The sequence below is a fragment of the Kogia breviceps genome, chromosome 7 (genome assembly GCF_026419965.1).
Source record: "Kogia breviceps isolate mKogBre1 chromosome 7, mKogBre1 haplotype 1, whole genome shotgun sequence".
Classification (NCBI taxonomy): Eukaryota; Metazoa; Chordata; class Mammalia; order Artiodactyla; family Physeteridae; genus Kogia; species Kogia breviceps.
Genome location: NC_081316.1, coordinates 15,268,943 through 15,289,754, shown reverse-complemented (window position 1 = coordinate 15,289,754; position 20,812 = coordinate 15,268,943). Strand labels below are relative to the sequence as shown.

General features: G+C 60.0%; 2 protein-coding genes across 7 annotated transcripts; both read left to right on the top strand.

Annotated features, from left to right (window-relative positions):
* The first annotated feature begins 1,588 nt into the window (after positions 1 to 1,588).
* Positions 1,589 to 8,329, top strand: MEN1 (menin 1). 3 transcript variants are annotated; one of them, XM_059069059.2, is made up of 10 exons: positions 1,589 to 1,734; positions 2,121 to 2,581; positions 3,910 to 4,118; positions 4,281 to 4,409; positions 4,696 to 4,736; positions 4,813 to 4,900; positions 5,463 to 5,599; positions 6,018 to 6,153; positions 6,606 to 6,770; positions 6,985 to 8,329. In XM_059069059.2, exons 2-10 carry the CDS (start codon positions 2,137 to 2,139, stop codon positions 7,465 to 7,467), a joined length of 1,833 nt encoding a protein of 610 aa, XP_058925042.1. In that variant the 5' UTR covers positions 1,589 to 1,734; positions 2,121 to 2,136; the 3' UTR covers positions 7,468 to 8,329. The 3 variants fall into 3 exon arrangements, with proteins under 3 accessions (XP_058925042.1, XP_058925041.1, XP_066893645.1); XM_059069058.2 differs by having other exon boundaries at positions 1,646 to 1,722; XM_067037544.1 differs by having other exon boundaries at positions 1,700 to 1,825.
* A 279-nt stretch (positions 8,330 to 8,608) lies between these two features.
* On the top strand, positions 8,609 to 20,812 carry MAP4K2 (mitogen-activated protein kinase kinase kinase kinase 2). 4 transcript variants are annotated; one of them, XM_059068932.2, is made up of 32 exons: positions 8,609 to 8,775; positions 8,897 to 8,954; positions 9,180 to 9,270; positions 9,357 to 9,421; positions 9,726 to 9,781; positions 10,100 to 10,147; positions 10,234 to 10,276; positions 10,677 to 10,749; positions 10,828 to 10,959; positions 11,035 to 11,097; positions 11,465 to 11,546; positions 11,640 to 11,747; positions 12,181 to 12,259; positions 12,377 to 12,435; positions 13,071 to 13,114; positions 13,197 to 13,235; positions 13,330 to 13,363; positions 13,491 to 13,596; positions 13,687 to 13,775; positions 13,858 to 13,899; positions 14,017 to 14,101; positions 14,196 to 14,275; positions 14,362 to 14,422; positions 14,511 to 14,628; positions 18,166 to 18,224; positions 18,304 to 18,407; positions 18,494 to 18,671; positions 19,451 to 19,519; positions 19,638 to 19,724; positions 19,971 to 20,041; positions 20,141 to 20,196; positions 20,300 to 20,812. In XM_059068932.2, the coding sequence occupies exons 1-32, from the start codon at positions 8,680 to 8,682 to the stop codon at positions 20,385 to 20,387; spliced, it is 2,463 nt and encodes an 820-aa protein (XP_058924915.1). In that variant the 5' UTR covers positions 8,609 to 8,679; the 3' UTR covers positions 20,388 to 20,812. The 4 variants fall into 4 exon arrangements, with proteins under 4 accessions (XP_058924915.1, XP_066893643.1, XP_066893642.1 ...); XM_067037541.1 differs by lacking the exon at positions 9,357 to 9,421 and having other exon boundaries at positions 8,634 to 8,775; positions 10,234 to 10,302; XM_067037543.1 differs by lacking the exon at positions 9,357 to 9,421 and having other exon boundaries at positions 8,708 to 8,775.

Below are 20,812 nucleotides of genomic sequence, written 5' to 3'. Positions count from 1 at the left end.
TTTTCCTTCCCTTTGCTGCAAAGCTCACTGAAAGAGTTGTGTATTATCACTGTCTCCAATTTCTTTCCTCTCATTTTTCTTGAGCCCAAGAACTCTGGGCTTTTGCTCTCAAACTGCTCCTAAGGTGGTCACCAGGGGTTCTCACAGAGCTAAATGCAGTCAGTCCTTGCTGCTCAGCTTGCTGACCTGTGGGCAGCACCCGACCCTGTCAATCACCCCTCTGCCTTGGTCTTCTGAACCAGATGCCCATCTGGTTTTCCTCCTATCTCTCTGGCTGATCCCTCTCAGAATCCTTTGTTGATTCCTCCTGGTCTCCCAACCTCTACATGAAGGGGTATCCCAGAACTCAGTCCTTGGTGATCTCATTTCCATATACCCCTCACTCGATTTCCCCTAATGTTAACATCTTACACAACATGGTACATTTATTAAAACTTACTGATGAAAACTATAAACGAAGCTACACGTTTTATTTGAATTTCATAAGTAGGGCTCACAGTTGCCCAAGACTTGACTGGTTTAGTTTTAAAACTGAAGATCCCATTCCCCTGAAGTCCCCTCAGACTTGGGCAAGCTGGGACAGTCAGCTACCCAGTTTTATATTCACCAGTTTTTCCACTAATGTCCTTTTTTTCTGGTCTAGGATTCAATCCAGAATACCACGTTGCATTTAGTGGTCCTGTCTCCTTAGTGTCTTCTAATCTGCAACAGTTTCTCAGTATTTCCTTGTCTTTCATGACCTTGACACTTTTGAGGAGAACTGTCAGGTATGACCAGTCTGAAAGTCCCTCAGTTTGGTTTTGCTGGATGTTTTCTCATGAATAGGCTAGACTTATGGGTTTTCCTGGCAAAAACCCACAGAGGTGAAGTAGGGCAGGAATTTTATCTGTTTTATTCACTGCTACATAGCCAGTGCCTGGGACTGAGTGCTTAGTCCATTATAGGCACCAAAAATCTGTTTGTTAAATGAATAAGTGAATGAATGATTCTGTAGAAATTTAGTATTGTTTTGAAGTTTTAAAATGGTAATATAAATACTACCCTATCATACATATCGCTCTGTAGCTTTTTCCCCTCAACAATTTGCCCTGAAGATCCATTTTAGGATGCATAGAGCTACTTTACTCTTCTTGTATACAAATTCTTGTATACAAATAACTACAATGGTTCTTTAAATGTTCCTCTTTGCACACGTGTTAGATTTTCTCATGGACAAAAAACTAGACATAGAGTAGGCACATTTACGTGTTAATGGATACCGATAAATTCCAACTACAGTGGCTGAGCACGTTTACAGTGCTCCAGCAGTGTTTTAAAAGTACCCGTTTTCATCACATCTTGCCGACACGTGATGACCTACAGAAGCTCAACGAGTGCTTAGGATGCCTGCTCACTCTCCGGACTACAACTCCCAGAATGCACTGCGGTCCCTCTGCCTACCTGGGTCTGCGTGAAATGGAATGACCAATCCCTGAGGACCTCAGGAAGGTGGTGCTGCCTCCGCTCCTCACCTACCTCTGGGTTCTGCAGCGCCCAGAGCAGCGGGACTACCACTCCCATAAGCCACCGCGGACTGGCCGGCCCAGCCACCATTTCAAGACTTGGCAGGGACAGGGGCGGGCCCCGGACTCCACTTCCCGGCAGGCAGTGCGGCCCGAGGGGGCGGAACTCCATTTCCCAGCAGGCTCCAGGCGGCGGGCGCCGCTGTGCCTTGTGTGGGATGTAAGCGCGGAGGTGGGCGCGGGGGACCGAGGCCAGGACTCTCCTTGGGACTTGGGGGCCCTGGCCTAGGGGCGCCTTCCGGGCGGACTCTAGGACCCTGGGGGTATGGGCGCAGAGAGAGGGCGGGGCGGCCATTGGGAGTCCTCAGTGGGGTCCTAGGGGCGCACCCCCATCGGGACCGGGGCTCCTGGGGTTGTGGGGGCAAGAAGGCCCCGCAGCCTCGGCTGAGGGGTCTCTTCGATGAAAGAGGGGGAGCAGATGAGCGGAGCGTGAAGGGGCGGGGAAGCAAGGGTTTGTGTCTGTGAGTGTGTAGGAGGGTGTGGAAAGCTAGTCGAGCCTGGGAGGGGGGGCTCCTGGGCCGTGCCCCCCCGACCCTCCCTCCCCACGCTCGCCCACAGGCCGAGGCCCGCCGCCATGGGGCTGAAGGCCGCCCAGAAGACGCTGTTCCCGCTGCGCTCCATCGACGACGTGGTGCGCCTGTTCGCTGCCGAGCTGGGCCGAGAGGAGCCGGACCTGGTGCTCCTATCCTTGGTACTGGGCTTCGTGGAGCACTTCCTAGCTGTCAACCGCGTCATCCCCACCAACGTCCCCGAGCTCACTTTTCAGCCCAGCCCTGCGCCCGACCCTCCTGGCGGCCTCACCTACTTCCCTGTGGCCGACCTGTCCATCATCGCCGCGCTCTATGCCCGCTTCACCGCCCAGATCCGCGGCGCCGTCGACCTGTCTCTCTACCCGCGAGAGGGGGGTGTCTCCAGCCGCGAGCTGGTAAAGAAGGTCTCCGATGTCATCTGGAACAGCCTCAGCCGCTCCTACTTCAAGGATCGGGCCCACATCCAGTCCCTCTTCAGCTTCATCACAGGTTGGAGCCTGACAGGTGGCAAGGGGCGAGAATCCTGTCTCACGTTGTGAACCTTGGCCCACCTCTTCACAACACTGTGTGGTTTACAGAGCTCTTTTGAGACCTGTAAGCCTTGTGAGGTGGGGCAAGTGTTATGTCCCTCTTTGCAGCTAGGGAAACTGAAGCCCAGAGAGGGAAAGTGATCTTCTAAAGTCACACAGAATGGCAAGGCTGGGACTGGACCCCAGTCACTTGACTCCAAATCCATTAGCCCACCCTCTGCCCCCTCAGAACCCCCCTCCCTGCCATTGAGCAGCTACAGGAGTCCTGCAGCCCAGCCTGAGGCACAGAGGGCAGCAGCAGATTTAGGGAATGAGGAGCCAAAATCGGGCTACATTTGAGCCAATTCCATGAAATGTCTATGAACATGTTTTGAAAGTGAACAGACCAGGGCTTCAACTCAAGAAACTGAAGGCTCAGGGCTTGCAAAGAGCTTTCCTCTTTGATCCAAGACCAGTTGACTGGCAGTCAGGTCCTGGAGTGCCATATTGAGAAGGAAACTGAGGCTGCTTCTGAGCTTAGCAGGAAAAGAATACAGAGAGAAGTTGGGAGTGTCTGTCAGTGGGTGTGTAAAAAGAATGTTGGCCAGTGTCCTGTTTTTGCCGTCCCGGGTTATAACCTAATAGGTACAATAAAACGAGGAAATTCTTTTTTTTTTTTTTTATAAATTTATTTATTTATTCATTTATTTAATTTTTGGCTGCATTGGGTCTTCGCTGCTTCACGCGGGCTTTCTCTAGTTGCAGTGAGCGGGGGCTCCTCTTAGTTGTGGGGCGCAGGCGTTTCATTGTGGTGGCTTCTCTTGTTGCGGAGCACAGGCTCTAGGCACGCAGGCTTCAGTAGTTGTGGCACACAGGCTTCAGTAGTTGTGGCTCGCGGGCTGTAGAGCGCAGGCTCAGTAGTTGTGGCGCACGGACTTAGTTGCTCCGCAGTATGTGGGATCTTCCCAGACCAGGGCTCGAACCCGTGTCCCCTGCATTGGCAGGCGGATTCTTAACCACTGTGCCACCAGGGAAGCCTGGAAATTCTTAAATTGGCAGAAATATATAATACAGTTGCAGAGAAAGAGAAGAGACAGGGTCAGAAACTGGGTGGAACTACAAAAAAGGGGGAGGGAGAGTCTCTGAACACGTAGGAGGAAAGGGATAGAGGGAAGACGGGGAGGAGTGACTGAGGTTTGAGCACAGGCTTGGAGGTGAGTGTGGGAGGGTGTATGGCCCATGACTACCTGGTCCCTTCCCCCAGGCCAGAGCTCAGAGGACCCTCTTTCATTACTTTCCCTTCCACAGGCACCAAACTGGACAGCTCTGGTGTGGCCTTTGCTGTGGTGGGGGCCTGCCAGGCTCTGGGTCTCCGGGATGTCCACCTGGCCTTGTCTGAGGACCATGCCTGGGTAGTGTTTGGGCCCAATGGAGAACAAACAGCTGAGGTCACCTGGCATGGCAAGGGCAACGAGGACCGCAGAGGCCAGACAGTCAACGCGGGTGTGGCTGAGCGGGTATTGCATCCCCCTCTATACTCTCCTAGCCCAAGCCACCCAAGGAGCTCTGCTTTCTTGGGCCATGCTCCCTCCAAGGGGAGGGCCCCCTTCCTGGCTGTCATTCCCTAGAGCAGGCACAGGTAGACCATCGTGAGACATCTAGTCTTGTCCTCTCCCAAGAGCTGGCTGTACCTGAAAGGATCATACATGCGCTGTGACCGCAAGATGGAGGTGGCATTTATGGTGTGCGCCATCAACCCTTCTATTGACCTGCACACTGACTCCCTGGAACTGCTGCAGCTGCAGCAGGTGAGGGGTGCCTGTGGGACCCTGGGCCAGGGTGCTTTCCCTTCCTGAGCTTCAGCTCCCCCTTCTGTAATGTGGTTGCATCATTCCTGGCCTGGACTTTCCTGGGGCTCTTGGGAGGGGAGAATTGAGACATGAAAGCGCTTTGTCTTCAATAAGTGGCTAGTTCTGAATTCTGGCTTTTCCCACCTGGTGGGAGGTCCCTACTGGTGCTGGACCCCCGTCTGCCTGGTAGACTGAGGACCCCCCTCTCTCCTGCCAGCTCACACTTCTCTCCTTTGGCCCCTAGAAGCTGCTCTGGCTGCTCTATGACCTGGGACATCTGGAAAGGTCAGTAGAGGGAAGCGACCAGGCTGGGCCTCGGGGTGGGCTGGGGGGGCAGCCTGGACTCATGAGCCTTTCCCAGGTACCCTATGGCGCTGGGGAATCTGGCAGATCTGGAGGAGCTGGAGCCTACCCCTGGCCGGCCGGACCCCCTCACCCTCTACCACAAGGTGGGGACATCTCAGGAGGGTACAGAAGGGAGGTGCAATGATGGCTGGGGTTCCCTTCTATCTGGGGACTGGGAGGGGGCAGGTGAGGCGAGAAGAACTTTGTGTGTATTGGGGGCTACCGCCCATCCAGTCCCCATTTTGTATTTACCGTGTGCGTATTCAGGGCAGTCAGGGCTGTCTGAGAAGTGCTGTGGGTTCCCTGCCTGGTAGTGGTAGGTCCTAGATTTGTCCCCTCGGCCCTACTTTTTCTACTGCCTATCATTGTCCTTCTTGGAGTATAATAGAGGTCAAACACTGTGAGAGCACCGAGGCGAGGCTGTTAAATTGGTGGGGCTGGGGGTAGGAGGGACATTGGGCTGGGCTTGGAAGGCCAGCCCAGTGCAGACCTACAGACCCAGGGAGGAACACCTGGTAGAGAGGATGGCCCGGGGTGAGGTCACCTGGGAGATGAGATTCTCTGGGATCTTCCTATTGCCCCTCCTGGGTGTGATCCAATGGGACAAATGTGCCACCCGGGGTAGCTGGGAGCTGCCTCCCTGAGGCACCTCTGCTCTATCCCCAGGGCATTGCCTCAGCCAAGACCTACTACCGGGATGAGCACATCTACCCCTACATGTACTTGGCTGGCTACCATTGTCGCAACCGCAACGTGCGTGAAGCCCTGCAGGCCTGGGCCGACACGGCTACTGTCATCCAGGAGTGAGGATCCCCCCACGGGGCCCCAGCCTGGCCTTTCTTCCCCTTCCACCCAATTTCCAACCACTATCATCCAGGAGGGAGGCCTGGGTCCCAAGCCCTATCCCCTCTCCATCCAGTCACTAGGGAGCCAAGGCCATCATCACCCAAGAGGTAGGGACCCCTGATGAGAGCTTCACGCCTTTCCTTCCCTCCCCTCTCCTCCTGATTTCTAACCACTGTCATCCAGCTGTGGAACCTGCATTCCCCTCCTCACTCTTGCTTTGGGCTGACACAGACACCACCATTTTGGAGTGAGGACCCCAACCGTTCACTCAGTCCCTGGATGACCCGGGAAAAGAAACCAGGGCTCCATCCCCTGCCAGGTCCCTGGGGGTACCCGCCATAGCCGAGACCCCACAGTGCCCTGCTGCTCTCACAGCTACAACTACTGCCGTGAAGATGAGGAGATCTACAAGGAGTTCTTTGAAGTAGCCAATGATGTCATCCCCAACCTGCTGAAGGAGGCTGCCAGCCTGTTGGAGGCTGGCGAGGAGCGGCCAGGGGAGCAGACCCAGGTGAAGGGCTGGACCTCCAGCCTGTGTACACCTTCCCACCTGAGCAGGGCTCCCAGTCACAGGACGTGGGACTGCTGCATGGGACTGGGGATGGCACTAGAGGTGGCCCAGCTCAGGCAGACAGGTGTGTTCTCTTATGCAGTAGCTGAGGGCCTGGGCTTGGGTTTGAGGAGTTGAGGTAAATGGGGGTCGAAGCCCCTCTCTTTCTCTGTCAGGGTCACTCATTTCAGCTGAGGGGGTGAGATGGAGGTAAGGGGATGGTTCCTCCCTCCTTCCAAGTCCTGGCTAAGGACTGGTTTTATAAAAGGAAGGCGGTTCTAAGAATTCTCTCCATCTATGCTCACATCTGCCAGAGCCAGGCCTCTTTGTCCAGGCAAGAGGTCTGGCCTGTGCCCTCTGATGAGGGGTGAGTAATGGGGTCTGAACTGTGCCCTCCTTTTCCCCTTTCCCAGGGCACCCAGAGCCAGGGTTCTGCCCTCCAGGACCCAGAGTGCTTCGCCCATCTGCTGCGATTCTACGATGGCATCTGCAAATGGGAAGAGGGCAGTCCCACGCCCGTGCTGCACGTGGGCTGGGCCACCTTCCTTGTGCAGTCCTTAGGCCGTTTTGAGGGACAGGTGAGGGACAGCAGTGCAGGGTGGCTGGGGAGGACAGGTGGTGACAGCAGCTACAGCGGAGTCAGAACCTTTGTAGCCCCGAAGGGGATCTGCCCATCCCCTTTCGGTGCGGGTGAGACCGAGGCTCCACGACAGGATGGTCATGGCCTGGTCTTGGGGTTCCACCCACTGGCCTGCAACCTCTTCCTCCGCCTGCCCCCCCCATCCGGCCCAGGTGCGGCAGAAGGTACGCATAGTGAGCAGAGAGGCAGAGGCGGCCGAGGCAGAAGAGCCCTGGGGCGAGGAAGCCCGAGAAGGCCGGCGGCGGGGCCCGCGGCGGGAATCCAAGCCTGAGGAGCCTCCGCCGCCTAAGAAGCCGGCGCTGGACAAGGGCCCAGGTGCGGGCCAGGGTGCGGTGCCAGGACCCCCCCGGAAGCCCCCAGGCACCATCCCGAGCACTACCCGCGGCCCTGAAGGTGGCAGCGTGGCTCCGGCGCTGGCGCCCGCCGCCTCGCCGCCACCGGAGGGTCCGGTGCTCACTTTTCAGAGCGAGAAGATGAAGGGCATGAAGGAGCTCCTTGTGGCCACCAAGATCAATTCGAGCGCCATCAAGCTGCAGCTCACAGCGCAGTCACAAGTGCAGATGAAGAAGCAGAAGGTGTCTACACCTAGTGACTACACTCTTTCATTCCTCAAGCGGCAGCGCAAGGGCCTCTGAAGTACCCGGGTCTCAGTATCGGCCCACTCGGAGCCCGCCCTTAATCAGGATGAGGCTCCACCCCAGCCCCACTGGCGAGCCCAGGCTCCGCCCCTGGCCTAGGGCCTAGGCCCCGCCTCCAGGCCCCACCCCTACCAGGAACTCAGGCTGCAGGTTCCCAGAGTAGACTCCACCCAGCGCCCGAACCGAGGGCTCTGCCCAGTCGCTGGAATATAGAGCCCATCCCCCAGGATCCCAGCCGGCCAATTGAAACCTTACCCTGACTCCTTCACCCATCTTTAAAGGTCCAACTACGGGAAGCTCTGGCTCCATCTCAGAACCGAGGCTCTAACCCTGAGGCCTGATCAGTGTTGGCTCAGGGTTGCTTCCAGCCCATAGGGCTGTTTCACCCTAAACCCTAGGAGCACAGGTCCCACCCACAGCCCGGGAACCAAGGACCCCGCTCAGCCCCTAGGAGTACATTTCCGCACTTCAAAATTCCATTCCTTGGGAATCCAAGCCACCTACCGCAAAGAACCTAAGTAATGCTTCCAGAACTTGGAAATCCTAGCTTCCTCCCTTCCCTGTCGCGAGTCCGGGACACGAAACTCCGCTCCCGGCGTGTGCGAATCCTGAGCCCCACCCGCTTCCTGACCAAACTGGCCCCAGATTAGAGCAGAACTCTCTTCCGACCCTCTGGGAACCTCCCCGGGGTCCATCCCGTCTCGGGGGACTCTGGAGGAAATCTTCAGGGGTTTGCGAGTGGGTGAGGGGAGCCTGATCGCTTCCTGTTTTTGTACATAGATTTATTTTTCAGTTCTAAGGAAGATGAATACATTTTGTAAAAAAAAAAAAAAAAGTACTTGTCCGTGTTTCATCTGGGAATTTGAGAGTGGAGCTCTCCCTCTTTCCTCTGCCTTACGGCCCTCCGGGCTTCGGGCTCCCCACCTGTAGAGCGCGAGGAACCGGTGGCTGGCAGAAGAGCCTCGGCACCATCAGCTCCTCCCGGGCTCGGGACTTTCCCTAGCTGCCGAGGGCCAGTCCCGCGGGCGCCTCCTCCCGGCCGGGCGGCGGGGCATCCCCGCCCTGGCCCCGCCCCGGGGCCCGGCCCCGCCCCCGCGGCCTCGGAGCCACAGGCGCCCGCCTCGGCGGTCCCACCCCGCCCCGCCCCGCCCCGCGCCGCCCCGCGCCGGCTCCGCGGCTCCGTAGCTCGCGCCCGCCGGGCGCCGGGCCATGGCGCTGCTGCAGGATGTGTCGCTGCAGGATCCGCGGGACCGCTTCGAGCTGCTGCAGCGCGTGGGGGCCGGGACCTATGGCGACGTCTACAAGGTGCGCCGGGCGGCAGGACGGGCGGGAGAGAGAAGAGGGTACGCGCTCCGCGCCCTGCTGCGGGATCCGGCCCCCAGCCCCGCCCCTCCTCATCTCGCTTCACCCCCCTCCGCCCCTGCAGGCCCGCGACACGGTCACGTCCGAACTGGCCGCGGTCAAGATAGTCAAGCTAGACCCAGGTGAGGGCCCGGAGCCAGGGCCTCAGCGCTGGAGGGAGGGCAGAGGGCCGCAGAGCGGGCGCGGTGTGAGAGTTGACATTTCCGAGACCCCCTGAGAGGCAGGCCCCGGGAGGTACTGTCCGCTGGCACCTGTCTGCCCTGGAGAGAGGAGGCACTCTGTGCCCATTTTGCAGATGGGGGCATTAAGTTAAAGCGGCCCCCTTCATGATGCCCTGTGTTTCCCAGGGGACGACATCAGCTCCCTTCAGCAGGAAATCACCATCCTGCGTGAGTGCCGCCACCCCAATGTGGTGGCCTATATTGGCAGCTACCTCAGGTGAGGCCGCTTTATCCCCTTGCCTGCCCCCAGGCAGCCCCCATATGGCCCTGCCATGTGCCCACCCCAGCTCTGTGTCACCCCAGGAATGACCGCTTGTGGATCTGCATGGAGTTCTGCGGAGGGGGGTCCCTGCAGGAGATTTACCACGGTGAGGGCCAGGACTCCAGGCCACAGAGGGTCACAGACTTCTTCCCATCCCCACCGCAACACAGGGCAGGAGGGGAGAGCTGGGACGCTGGATTTGGGCCCCTCTCCACTTCTCACTAGCTGTGTGACCTTGAGAGAAACGCTGTCCTTTTCTGGGCTGTATATCCCAGCCTATGTCGGGAGGGGATGTGGCCAACTCCCCTTTCACTAGCAGTGCCTGCTGTTCAGCCCACATGGGGTGGAGCCTGGGAGGGTCAGCATGTCCCCCCAGACACCCCTGCCAGCCCTTACCCCTCCCGTTTCAGCCACCGGGCCCCTGGAGGAACAGCAGATTGCCTATGTCTGCCGAGAGGCACTGAAGGTAGCTGGGCCCATAGGGCTACTCACAGCCCCAGTCCCCTGGAGCGGGGCAGGGAGCCCAGCTGGCCAGTGTGTGTGTTGTGGGGTGGGGTGGGTGGAGTGCTCAGGCAAAGGTGCCTGAAGGGCTGTGGGTCCTGCGGGGAAGGGGCCCCAGCCGTGTTGCCGGAAGCAGCCCATTTCCCTTTTGGCTCAGTCATTTCCTGTTTGGGGAGAGGGGAGGAGGAAGCAGCTTGGGTGGGGGGCCCCAGTCCTGAGAGGGTGTTCAGGAGAGGTGGGATATACTGGGTAGCTGCTCTCAGGGGCTCCTCTTCGTCCCCAGGGGCTGCACCACTTGCATTCTCAGGGGAAGATCCACAGAGACATCAAGGTAGGGGTCTGGCCAAGGGCATCGTGGGAGGGAGGAGGAGGCTCTCGGGGGCACCAGACGGGATTCTCTCTCCTCCATTCCCACAGGGAGCCAACCTTCTCCTCACCCTCCAGGGAGATGTCAAGCTGGGTCAGTACCCTGGGGACACAATCAGGGTGAGGGTTCTATGGGAGCTCCTGGAATCTTAGAGCCTACTTTCAAGTGCAGCTTGTCCTTGAGCAAGTTATTTTATCACTTGAGCCTCAGTTTCCCCATTTAGAAAGTGGAACAGTTCTCCCTTCCTGCTAGAAGTTGGATGTGGTTGGGTCCGTATGGAGTCTAACATGGGACCAGGCACTTGGTCATGGAGAGAAGGTGGTTGACCCCTCCCAGGAGGGGACCTGGCCTTGCCTTGTGCCTGTGGCAGTTGTGGCTGAACCTGGGCTGCCTGTTTTCTGAGCCCTGCCAGGTGCATCCTGAGCCTGAGCCCTGGACGTGGGTGGGGAGTGGCAGCCAGAGGTCGGGTGAGAGCAGCTCTTTCTTCCTGCAGCTGACTTTGGGGTGTCAGGCGAGCTGACGGCGTCTGTGGCGAAGAGGAGGTCTTTCATTGGAACTCCATACTGGTGAGGCTGCACCTCTGGCTGAGGGGGTGGGGGCCACAGTGGGGCACCCGGCCGTCTCATCTGTGACCCCGCCTCTAGGATGGCCCCGGAGGTGGCCGCCGTGGAGCGCAAAGGTGGCTACAATGAGCTGTGTGACATCTGGGCCCTGGGCATCACTGCCATCGAGCTGGGCGAGCTGCAGCCCCCTCTCTTCCACCTGCACCCCATGAGGTCAGCTGAATACTTGCCCCTTGCCCGACCCCAAGAGCCCTGTGATCCTCGACCCCTGACCTGTGGTCTCCATAGGGCCTTGATGCTGATGTCAAAGAGCAGCTTCCAGCCGCCGAAGCTGAGAGACAAAACTCGCTGGTGAGGGCGCACATCCCTTGCTGGGGCCCCCTTTTCAACCCAGCCCTGTGGGGGCGGAGGAGCCTTCTGCCACCCCCCAGGGTGCAGCCTCGAGGGCCCTGCCCTCTCTGGGCCTCCACAGACCATCGGTGGGAGGGGCCTGGGCCCTGCCTCTGGGCTGGGGACCAGTGTGGACAAAGAAGCAGGGCAGATGGTTCACGATGGAGGCGCTGCCGTGTCGCAATAGCAGCGTTGCTCAGGCCAGCTGCCCTCGGCCTCAGGCTGGCTCCTTCCTGGGCAGGCCCAGCAGACTCCACTGAAGCGGTGGCAGGATGGCCTGCCTGAGGGCTAACCTGGGCCTGCGGGTGGGGTCTCTTGTACCCACTAGGACCCAGTATTTCCATCACTTCCTCAAGCTTGCCTTGACCAAGAACCCCAAGAAGAGGCCAACAGCAGAGAAGCTCCTGCAGGTGGGAGGTAGGGGGGTGGGGCAGGGGGCTTGATGATCAGAAAAGCAGGGCCCCGGAGGCCAGGGACCAACCTGCACCCGCTCCGTCTTCCAGCACCCCTTCACGACCCAGCAGTTGCCTCGGGCTCTCCTCACACAGCTGTTGGACAAGGCCAATGACCCCCACCTGGGAACCCCCTCCCCAGAAGACTGTGACCTGGAGGTAAGTGAGAGCAGCTGGGGACTGGGTTTTGGCCTGGTCTGGTCATAAGGCATGCAGAGGTGACAGAAGTCAAGGTCCCTTCAGCTTGTATGTTTCCAGCACATGGAGCTTCGGTCCGATCGAGCCCACCCATTAGGAATCTTCCCTGAGCCGGTTTGCCTCCTTGTCGCCCCGCTGTGACAGGTTCTTGCCCTTGGCCCAGTGTGACCGTGACCCTAGTTAAGCCATCTTCTGCCTTCTCTGTGATCTCTGGCGAGTTGCTTGCCTCTCTGTGCTGTTTTTCTCATCTGTGAAACGAGGGTGCCATTTAATCGCGCAATAATCTCAGGGCGTTTTCGTGAAAACAGACGCGTCAGTGTGTGTAAGGCAGCTCGAGGAATACCTGGTGTGAGGTGAGCGTGGACATGTGTCCACTGTCCGTGTTCCCTCGTAGACTTACGACATGTTTCCCGACACCATTCACTCCCGGGGGCAGCACGGCCCAGCCGAGAGGACCCCCTCGGAGATCCAGTGTGAGTCTGCTTTGGCCGGGGGGCTGTGTGGATTGGCGGCTGCGTGTGGATTTGGTATGAGCTTAGGGGTCAGTCCTGAGGCTCTGGCCCCCTAACCCCTGGATCTGGGCCCTCCAGTTCACCAGGTGAAATTTGGTGCCCCACGAAGGAAGGAAACAGACCCACTGAACGAGCCGGTGAGGGGCTGGCGGTGTGGCAGGGTGGGGCGCAGGGCTGGGCTGGGGAGCTGTGCGGGTGACCGAGCACCTCAAACTCAGGAGCCTTGAAGCAGCAGCAGCCTGGCCCTTGGGCCCGGGAGAGCTGTCCAAGCAGGCCTGTCTGCCCAGGGACCCGGAAGCCTGGGAGCTCCTTCCTGGGGCAGGTTGTTTTGGACAGTCGGCTGGGGGTGGCAGGGTGACCACGCCTTTCTAAAACGTGGGCCTCTCACTCGTCTGAGGATGCCCCTGCCCCCTTTGGCACGTTCTTCTCTGCCTCAGTCGCTGTGACTGCTGGGTTGGCTGACTCACCATCTCTGCTCTCTCGCTGTCTCCTTTTTGGCATCTCTCTTCACCCCCACGATTTCAGTCTCTCCCTGCCCTTCTCTCTCACTGTCTCTCTGTCTCCTTCTCTCTCGTTGTCTGTTTGGCCCTTTTTCACACTTTCTCGGCCTCTTGTTGTCTTTCTCACAGTCCTCTTGCTTGTTACCAATCTCACTTTCCATCTGTCTGTCCGTCTGCCATCTCTCTCTCCCACAGTCTCTCCAGCACTCTCTCACGTTACCTGTCTGTCTCTCTGTCTCCCTCCCGGTCTTTCTGACTCGGTTTCCCCACAGTGGGAAGAGGAGTGGACCCTGCTGGGAAAGGAGGAGCTGAGCTCGTGAGTGAGGGGGAGGGAAGCTGTGGGGTGGGGAGGGGCAGGAGGAAAGGCTGACCTCTGATCCCTTCCCCTCCCTACCCAGGAGCCTGCTGCAGTCAGTCCAGGAGGCCCTGGAGGAAAGGTGAGGGGCCAGGGCCCGGTGGAGGTGGGGGGCAGCTGGGCTCAGGACCCAGTCACATCTCACACCTTGTTTCCCTCTGATTCGTCCCCGACAGGAGCCTGACCATCCGGCCAGCCTTGGAACTCAGGGTACAGAGAGGAGGGGAGCAGGGGACGGGGGTGGGGGGCAGGGTGATAGCGGGTGCAGTTGGGGTGGGGGTAGGTTACAGGGTCACCTGCTAACAGCTGGCCTGGGGTCCCCTGACCCTCCTGCCAGGAGCTGGACTCCCCAGATGACACCGTAGGAACCATCAAGAGGGCCCCGTTCTTGGAGCCATCCCCCACTGAGCCTCCAGCTGAGGACCTTCAATCCAACCTCCTAGGTGAGCCTCAGGCTCTGGGGACCGGGAGGCAGGCCCCGGGAGGTAGGGGATGGTCCAGGACTGGAATTCACAGCAGGTCTGTGCCTGCAGGAACCGCACCTGCACCTCTCCCAGGCCCTGACAGCCCCCCGCTGCTCTCCACTGCCTGGGCCACCGTGAAGCACCGGGATGATCATGAGGTGAGGCGGTGCCGGTGCTGTAGCTGGGGTCGGGGAGATGGGAGGCTGGGGGTGTGGCCCTGACTCCTTTCTTCCCTCCCAGAGGTCATCCTGCCGTGGGCTCCCCCCGACCCCCAAGGTGCACGTAAGTGTTTGCGCATGGCTCCACCTCCACACCACCTGCTGCCCCGCTGCCTGCGGCTCCCCGAGCCCCGTCCCCCGCACCTGGTGCTTCCTCATCAGCCTTTTGCCTCCTCTCCAGATGGGTGCCTGCTTCTCCAAGGTCTTCAATGGCTGCCCCCTGCGGATCCACGCTGCTGTCACCTGGATTCACCCTGTCACCCGGGGTAGGCCAGGGGCAGGGAGGAAGCAGGAGCCTGGGAATCCCCAGCTTGGGCCAGGGGACGTGGCTGACCTCTGACCCCGTACCCAAACCTGCAGACCAGTTCCTGGTGGTGGGGGCCGAGGAAGGCATCTACACCCTCAACCTGCATGAGCTGCATGAGGATACGCTGGAGAAGGTGAAGCCCGGCTGGTGGGGGAGGGCTGAGGGCCTTGGACGTCTGGGGTGCTGACCCCTGTCCATCTATGGCTCTGTGGCCTCCAGCTGATTTCACACCGCTGCGCCTGGCTCTACTGCGTGAACAACGTGCTGCTGTCACTCTCAGGTACAGTTGGGGCAGCGGGGGGCAGGGCCAGCGCCCCACCCACCAACACTCTCTGAGCCCCTCTCCCCTCCTTCCCATCCCTCCGCAGGGAAATCCACGCACATCTGGGCCCACGACCTCCCAGGCTTGTTTGAGCAGCGGCGGCTACAGCAACAGGTCCCCCTCTCCATCCCCACCAATCGCCTCACTCAGCGCATCATCCCCAGGTCAGGGACCCTGCGGAGCCTGGCCCTGCTGGGATGAGGGAGGAGGGAGAGGCAAAGGGAGCGGCCAGGGCTGGAATGCAGCCTTTCCTGGTACTGAGACGTGTCACTTGGCCTCTCTGAGGCCCGGTTCCTTGGTTCCTCGTTGGTAGCCTCCCCTCCCCCTGCCCCCGGGCCTGTCGGGAGGGAAGGAGACAAGGCATGTGAACGTGCCTGGCAAGCTCTGGGAGCTGCGGCGGGTAGGCTGTGGGGCAAATGTTTCCTGAGTACCTACTATGCGGCAGGTCTTAGGCTGGGCTTAGGGGTGACAAATCAAATGAGTTCTTGACAGTCAGCTCCTGTCTGAGCTGCGCCAGAGGGACAGCTGGAAGGGGTGGGACTGAGCTGCGCCAGAGGGAGAGCTGGAAGGGGTGGGGAGGCCTCAGAGAGGCCAGGCGAGCTCTTGGAGTTTGACAGAGCGTTGGGGGTCTTCCAGGCAGATGAGTTAGGGAACAGCCTTCTAGCAGTGGGAGGAACAAGTGGGAATTCTCGTAGGCGATCGGGGGGAGTTGAAAGGTGTTTGGCCCGAGCGAGGAGGGGCAGCAGCCCGAGAGGAAGCTGCACAGGTGGCAGAGCCCTGCCGTTGACGCCAGGCCCAGGATCTGGGCTTTGCCTGACTGGCAGCTGACCTGGAGCATCTTAGAAGGATCCCTCTATACGTCAATCAGGATTCTTCCTGTTGCAGGTGACTCAACTCGCTGGCTTAAGCACAAAAGGGAATTTAACGGCTCGTGTAGGAGTAGGGTCAGCTGCGTGTCCAGCTGGATCCAGGCTTAAATGGCATCCTCAGACCTCTTCCCGCATCTCCTGGCTCTGTTTTCTTCTTGTCACCTTCATTCTCACGCAGGCTTTCTTGTCCAGTGATGGCTGCCTGCAGGTCCAGGCCAGCGTTCCACTAGCTAACAACCCAATGGAACTGGAACCTCTGTTTCCAAGTAATTCCCACAAAAGTCCAGGGCCAGTTCTCACTGGCCTAGCTTAGGTCCATGCCTACCCCCAGGCTAGTCACTGTGGGAGGGGATGAGGAGCCAGGGCCCAGGCCTGCGTCCCATGCCCTCTCCTGGAGCTGGGGAAGGAGAGAGGGGCTTGCCTGGGCAGATGGCAACAGGAGCATCTGCTGGCCGCTCTGGTGACAGTTGGAAGGAGGAGTGGAGGGGGAGGCCGGTGCAGTGACCCAGGGCAGTGGAGGGCGGTGAGAACTAGATGGGCTCGAGCAATGTTTAGGAAGTGGGACAGCATTTGGGGACTAATCAGAGGGCGCTGGAGGGAAAGGGAGGACTGGGAGACCCCCAGAGAGCAGACTGTATGGTGCGTTTATGGGGCAGTAGAGTCCCTCATTCAGCCATTCAGCACCTAGTATGCGCCAGGCAGCGTCCTGGGCGTGAGATGCACCTGGGAACTGGAGACCCTTATATTCCCCAGACTCCCCTGTTGAGACAGACAACAGGACATGAGAAGGAGTCTATGCGGTGGTGACACAGAGGGGAAAGTGCCCCGTGGAGAAGAGCGGGGGGTCAGGAAGGACCTCGCTGAGAAGGTGCTTTTTGAGCAAAGACTCGGAGGGGTTGATGGAGCAAGTCCTGAGGGTATCTGGGGGGCTGGAGCCGGCCTGCTTGTGTGAGGAACAGCAAGGAGGCCAGTGAGTCCAGATGGATGGAGTGAGAGGGAGCTGGCCTCCGAGGGCTCGGTAGCCACAGTGAGGGCTTTGCCCCTGGCTCAGAGCAGCCTGAGGGCCACTGCAGAGAAGTGGCGTGACTGAGGTTTTCACGGGTCACTCTGGCTGCCGCGCTGGGAGGAGACTGGAGGGGACGCGGGCAGACACGGAGACCCATCAGGAGGCTGTGGCACCATCAGGTGGGACGTGATGGCGGCTCGGGCCAGGGAGGCCGTGAAGGAAGAGAAAAGCGGTCGGAGTCCAGTTTTATTTTGAAAGCTGAACCAACAGGATTTCTGACAGTTGGTGGATGGAAGAGAAAGGGGAGTCAAGGATGACTCCAAGGTTTTGGCCTAGGCAATGGGAAGGATGGAGCTGTCATCAGCTGTGGGTGGAGCAGAATTCGGTGTTGTCACATGGAGTTTGAAATGTGCAAGTGGGGCCTCAGCCTTTGGCGGAGGCTGGGGGGTGGGGGATGGTGCTGAGTTCTGAGGGGGGAGGTGGGCTGTGGGCTTAGACATCGTCAGGACCAGGTGGGTGGTGGAAGCCGGTGGGGAGGGCGGGGGAGGCTGAGCCGTGGGGAGATGAGGAGCCCAGGGCCATTATTCAGCGGTCTCGCTTGAGGACCACATCGGGAGCCCCATGGCCTTGGGGCTTCCTGACCTCAGTCCGAAGCCAACCTCTGCTTTGGCCCAGGACCTGCAGGAAACAGGCCCATTACAGGCCCAAGTCACAGGCAGCTTTGGGTGTGTGTTTGGGAAATCACAGTATCACAGCAGAGATCTCGAATTGTTGGGAAAAAAACCAAAAAGTATCCACCTCTGTCCCATCTGAAGGCCAGCTGGGAAGGAGAGTGGAAGGAACAAGGGGAGAGAGAAGAGTGAGGACAGAGGCGGAGAGAGAGGTGCTGGCTTCCTTGGCGGGGCCCACATCCCAGCAGAGGATGCAGACAGGGCTGGGTCACTGGGAGGAGGTGGCAGGGCTGCTGACATGTAGCCCTGTTCCCCGGAGGAAGAAACAGGTTTGGAAGGTCCCCTGAGGGTTTGGGGGACAGCCAGTAACCAAAGGAGGGACCCCACCTCTCCCTCGGCACCCACTGGCCACCCCATGGAATAGCCTGAGGTGAAGGAGGAGAGGGCGGGGCGTTTGCCGTTTTCTCTTGAGTCTTCGTATCCCCGGCCCGGCTTGCTCATCTGTGACTTGCAGTGTGTCGGGTGGGGACTGGCCCTGAGTGTTCTGGGCGCCGGAGGAGCTGGAGGCTGCATTAGCTTGGCGCCCTCCCACACCCTCGTTTTTTCAGTTATTTCTTTATTTACACCCTGCCTTTGCCTAAAAAGTATTTTCGATGACTGAAAATAGGTGGGAAAGTAATAATAACGGGTAATAATAACGGGATGAGAAAAAGCCTTCTGTGAGGGCACCTGATGTGCCAGGCTCTGCTGCACGCTCCTCCTCTGAGTTAACTCATCTGGGCCTCACTGCGACCCTGCAAGGGGGGTACCACGGTTATCCCCAGGCTGCAGGTGAAGCAGTTGAGGCCCGGAGAGGTTCAGTGCCTTGCCCCAGGTCGCACGGTGAGAGGTAACTCTGTGATCCAAACCCCTGGACTGGATGTACATGCTCCAGGCTGTATAGGGGGTGCTGGAGCCACGAGCACTGCGTCACATCCTGCGCGATTCACAGCTTCATGGCTCCTCGGAGACTCGGGCCAGGGGCTTGACCTCTCTGAGCCTCAGTCTGCCACCTGTGAGGCGGGGGAGCTGTTAGTACCCGCCCCCCTTAGGGCTCTGCAGGGGCCCTTGCCCAGAGCGGCACCCCTGACGCCTGCCCTGGTTGCCACCCCACAGGCGCTTTGCCCTCTCCACCAAGATTCCTGACACCAAAGGCTGCCTGCAGTGTCGTGTGGGTAAGAGCTGGGCGAGGTGGGCGGGGCCGGGTGGGCGCGGGTGGGCACAGCCCCGGGCCCACCACCCCCTCTCCCGCAGTGCGGAATCCCCACACAGGCAGCACCTTCCTGCTGGCCGCGCTGCCCACCAGTCTGCTTCTGCTGCAGTGGTATGAGCCGCTGCAGAAGTTCCTGCTGCTGAAGGTGCGGGGCCAGTGGGGGGACCCCCAGGCGGGTGGCAGGGTTTCTGGGAGGAGAAATGGAGACCTGAGCGCCCCTGCTGCCTCCAGAACTTCTCCAGCCCCTTGCCCAGCCCAGCAAGGATGCTGGAGCCGCTGGTGCTGGATGGGAAGGAGCTACCGCAGGTGTGCGTGGGGGCCGAGGGCCCCGAGGGGCCCGGCTGCCGCGTCCTGTTCCACGTCCTGCCGCTGGAGGCTGGCCTGACCCCGGACATCCTCCTCCCACCCGGTGAGCTGGAGGACCAGGCTGCTGTATGTGAGTGTGTGTGTGAGTGTGTGCATGTGCGTGTGGTATAGAGAGAGAGGGGGAGGGGGAGGGGGAGGGGGAGGGGGAGGGGAGGGACAGGGAGAGGTTCCTCACAGCTTACGGCTCCACGGAGACCTTGGGGACCCGAAGCTCCCAGCCTCTCTTCAGCTCAGCAGCTAAGAAAACCTGACCAGCCCCGCAGGGGCTGCAGGGACAGAGCCAGGCTGGGGAAGGCGGGTGCCAGAGGCCTCCACACTGAGCAAGGAAGCAGGACACTGGGTGTTGGGACAGCTCAGGGGAGCAGAGTGGTGGCAGTGGCTAAAGAAGGGGCAAGGTGCCCTGGACCAAGTCCCTGTGGTGGCCCAGACCCCCAGCCAGGGGTCGCGTGGCATTTTACTCTTGATCCTCACCACGGCCCTGCAAGGCAGGCATCGTCGTGCCTGGGTTGCAGGTGAAGAAACGGAGGCCCAGAGATTCGAGGTCACACAGAGACTGGGTCATGAAGCCTGGCTCTCCTGACTCCAGAGCCTCTGCCCTCCAAAGCCTCCCCGGGCCTCAGCCCTGCGCCTTGTGATGGGTCACTTTGCTGCCAAGCATCAGTTCCCCTGCTGTGCAGTGAGGCCGGGCATCGTGACCCCACCCGGCTGTTGTGCAATGCACCTGTGGGGCAAGCCGGCTGATGCACGCTCCCACCTCTTCCTCTTGGGGCCGGAGCGGGGCTGGGGGCTCAGCCAGGCCGTGTCTCCCTTCTCTGCCTGCAGAGGGGCTTCCGGGCTCAGCCCAGCAGGTGATCCAGGTGGACAGGGACACAGTCCTAGTCTGCTTTGACCGTGAGTGTTCCTGGTATCAGGGCTGGGGGCTAGAAGGGGGTGATGAGGGAGGCCAGGTGGGTCTGTCTCCCCAGAAGGGAGCCACCCCGCCCCGCCTACCATCCCGCCCCCTGTGCAGGCTGCGTGAGGATCGTCAACCTGCTGGGCGAGCCCACGGCGACCCTGGCGCCTGTGCTGACCTTTGACTTCGCCATTGAGACTGTGGGTGAGTGAGCAGACAGAGGTGGGGGCGGGGGTATCCCTGGCCTGGAGCATATGATGTGGCCCTGGGGCCCCGGGCTGGCAGCGGGACAAGGAGGCAGGTCCCCCGGCCCCTCTAGAGAGCCATGCTGGTCACCTGTGGCCCAGTCCGTGAGGACCTCTGTGGCCCAGACCTGGGCCCAGGGCGTAGCTGGGGGAGCCAGTGTCCCCAGGGCAGGTGCAGGGCTGATGGCCGCCTGGCCCCTCCTAGTGTGTCTGCAGGACAGTGTGCTGGCCTTCTGGAGCCATGGGATGCAAGGCCGCAGCCTGGACACTAATGAGGTGAGTGAGACTCAGGAACCAGGTGGCTCCCCACCCAGTTGTCCCCACCTTTTAGGAGAGGACCCTCTGTGGCGGCCTCTGTGCCCCTTTTCTTCCCAGGTGACCCAGGAGATCACAGACGAGACAAGGGTCTTCCGAGTGCTTGGGGCCCACAGGTAGGACACAGTGCCCCGGCCTCCCCTTCAGACGCTCTCCAGGCCACGTGGAGGTGCCCAGGTGTCTTCCCACCTTGCTCACCTCCGGTTCTCTCCCCTCCAGAGACATCATCCTTGAGAGCATTCCCACCGACAAGCCGGGGGCTCACAGCAACCTCTACATTCTCACGGGCCATCAGAGCAGTTACTGAGCCAGTGGGCCGGCCTGGCCAGGGGCATCCCGCGCCCGCCCCAGGCCTTAGCGGCAGTTCTTTTAGGGAGAGGGGCCCCTCCCAGATCAGAGGAGCCCAGGCCCCGGCTCTGCTGGCCTGAAGGGCAGAAATCCTGAGAAGAGTTTGGGGGCTGGGGAGGGTAGGGGTGCCTAGCCCACACCTCTGCAATAACTGGACCAGAGGAAGCTGCTGTCACCTCCCCCTCCCTGGCGGGCAGCCAGTCCCCAGTGCCCCCTGGCAGGGGGGCCCTGGGCTGGTTGGGGGCGGGCCCGGGGCTATCCATTCCATTTGGTTCCACATTTCCTTTCCACTCTTCCTGCCAAGAGCCTGCCCCTGTGCTCTGTCCTGGGGAACATGGTATTTAAAAGAGAGACTATATTGGTATTAAAGTTGGTTTGATTTTA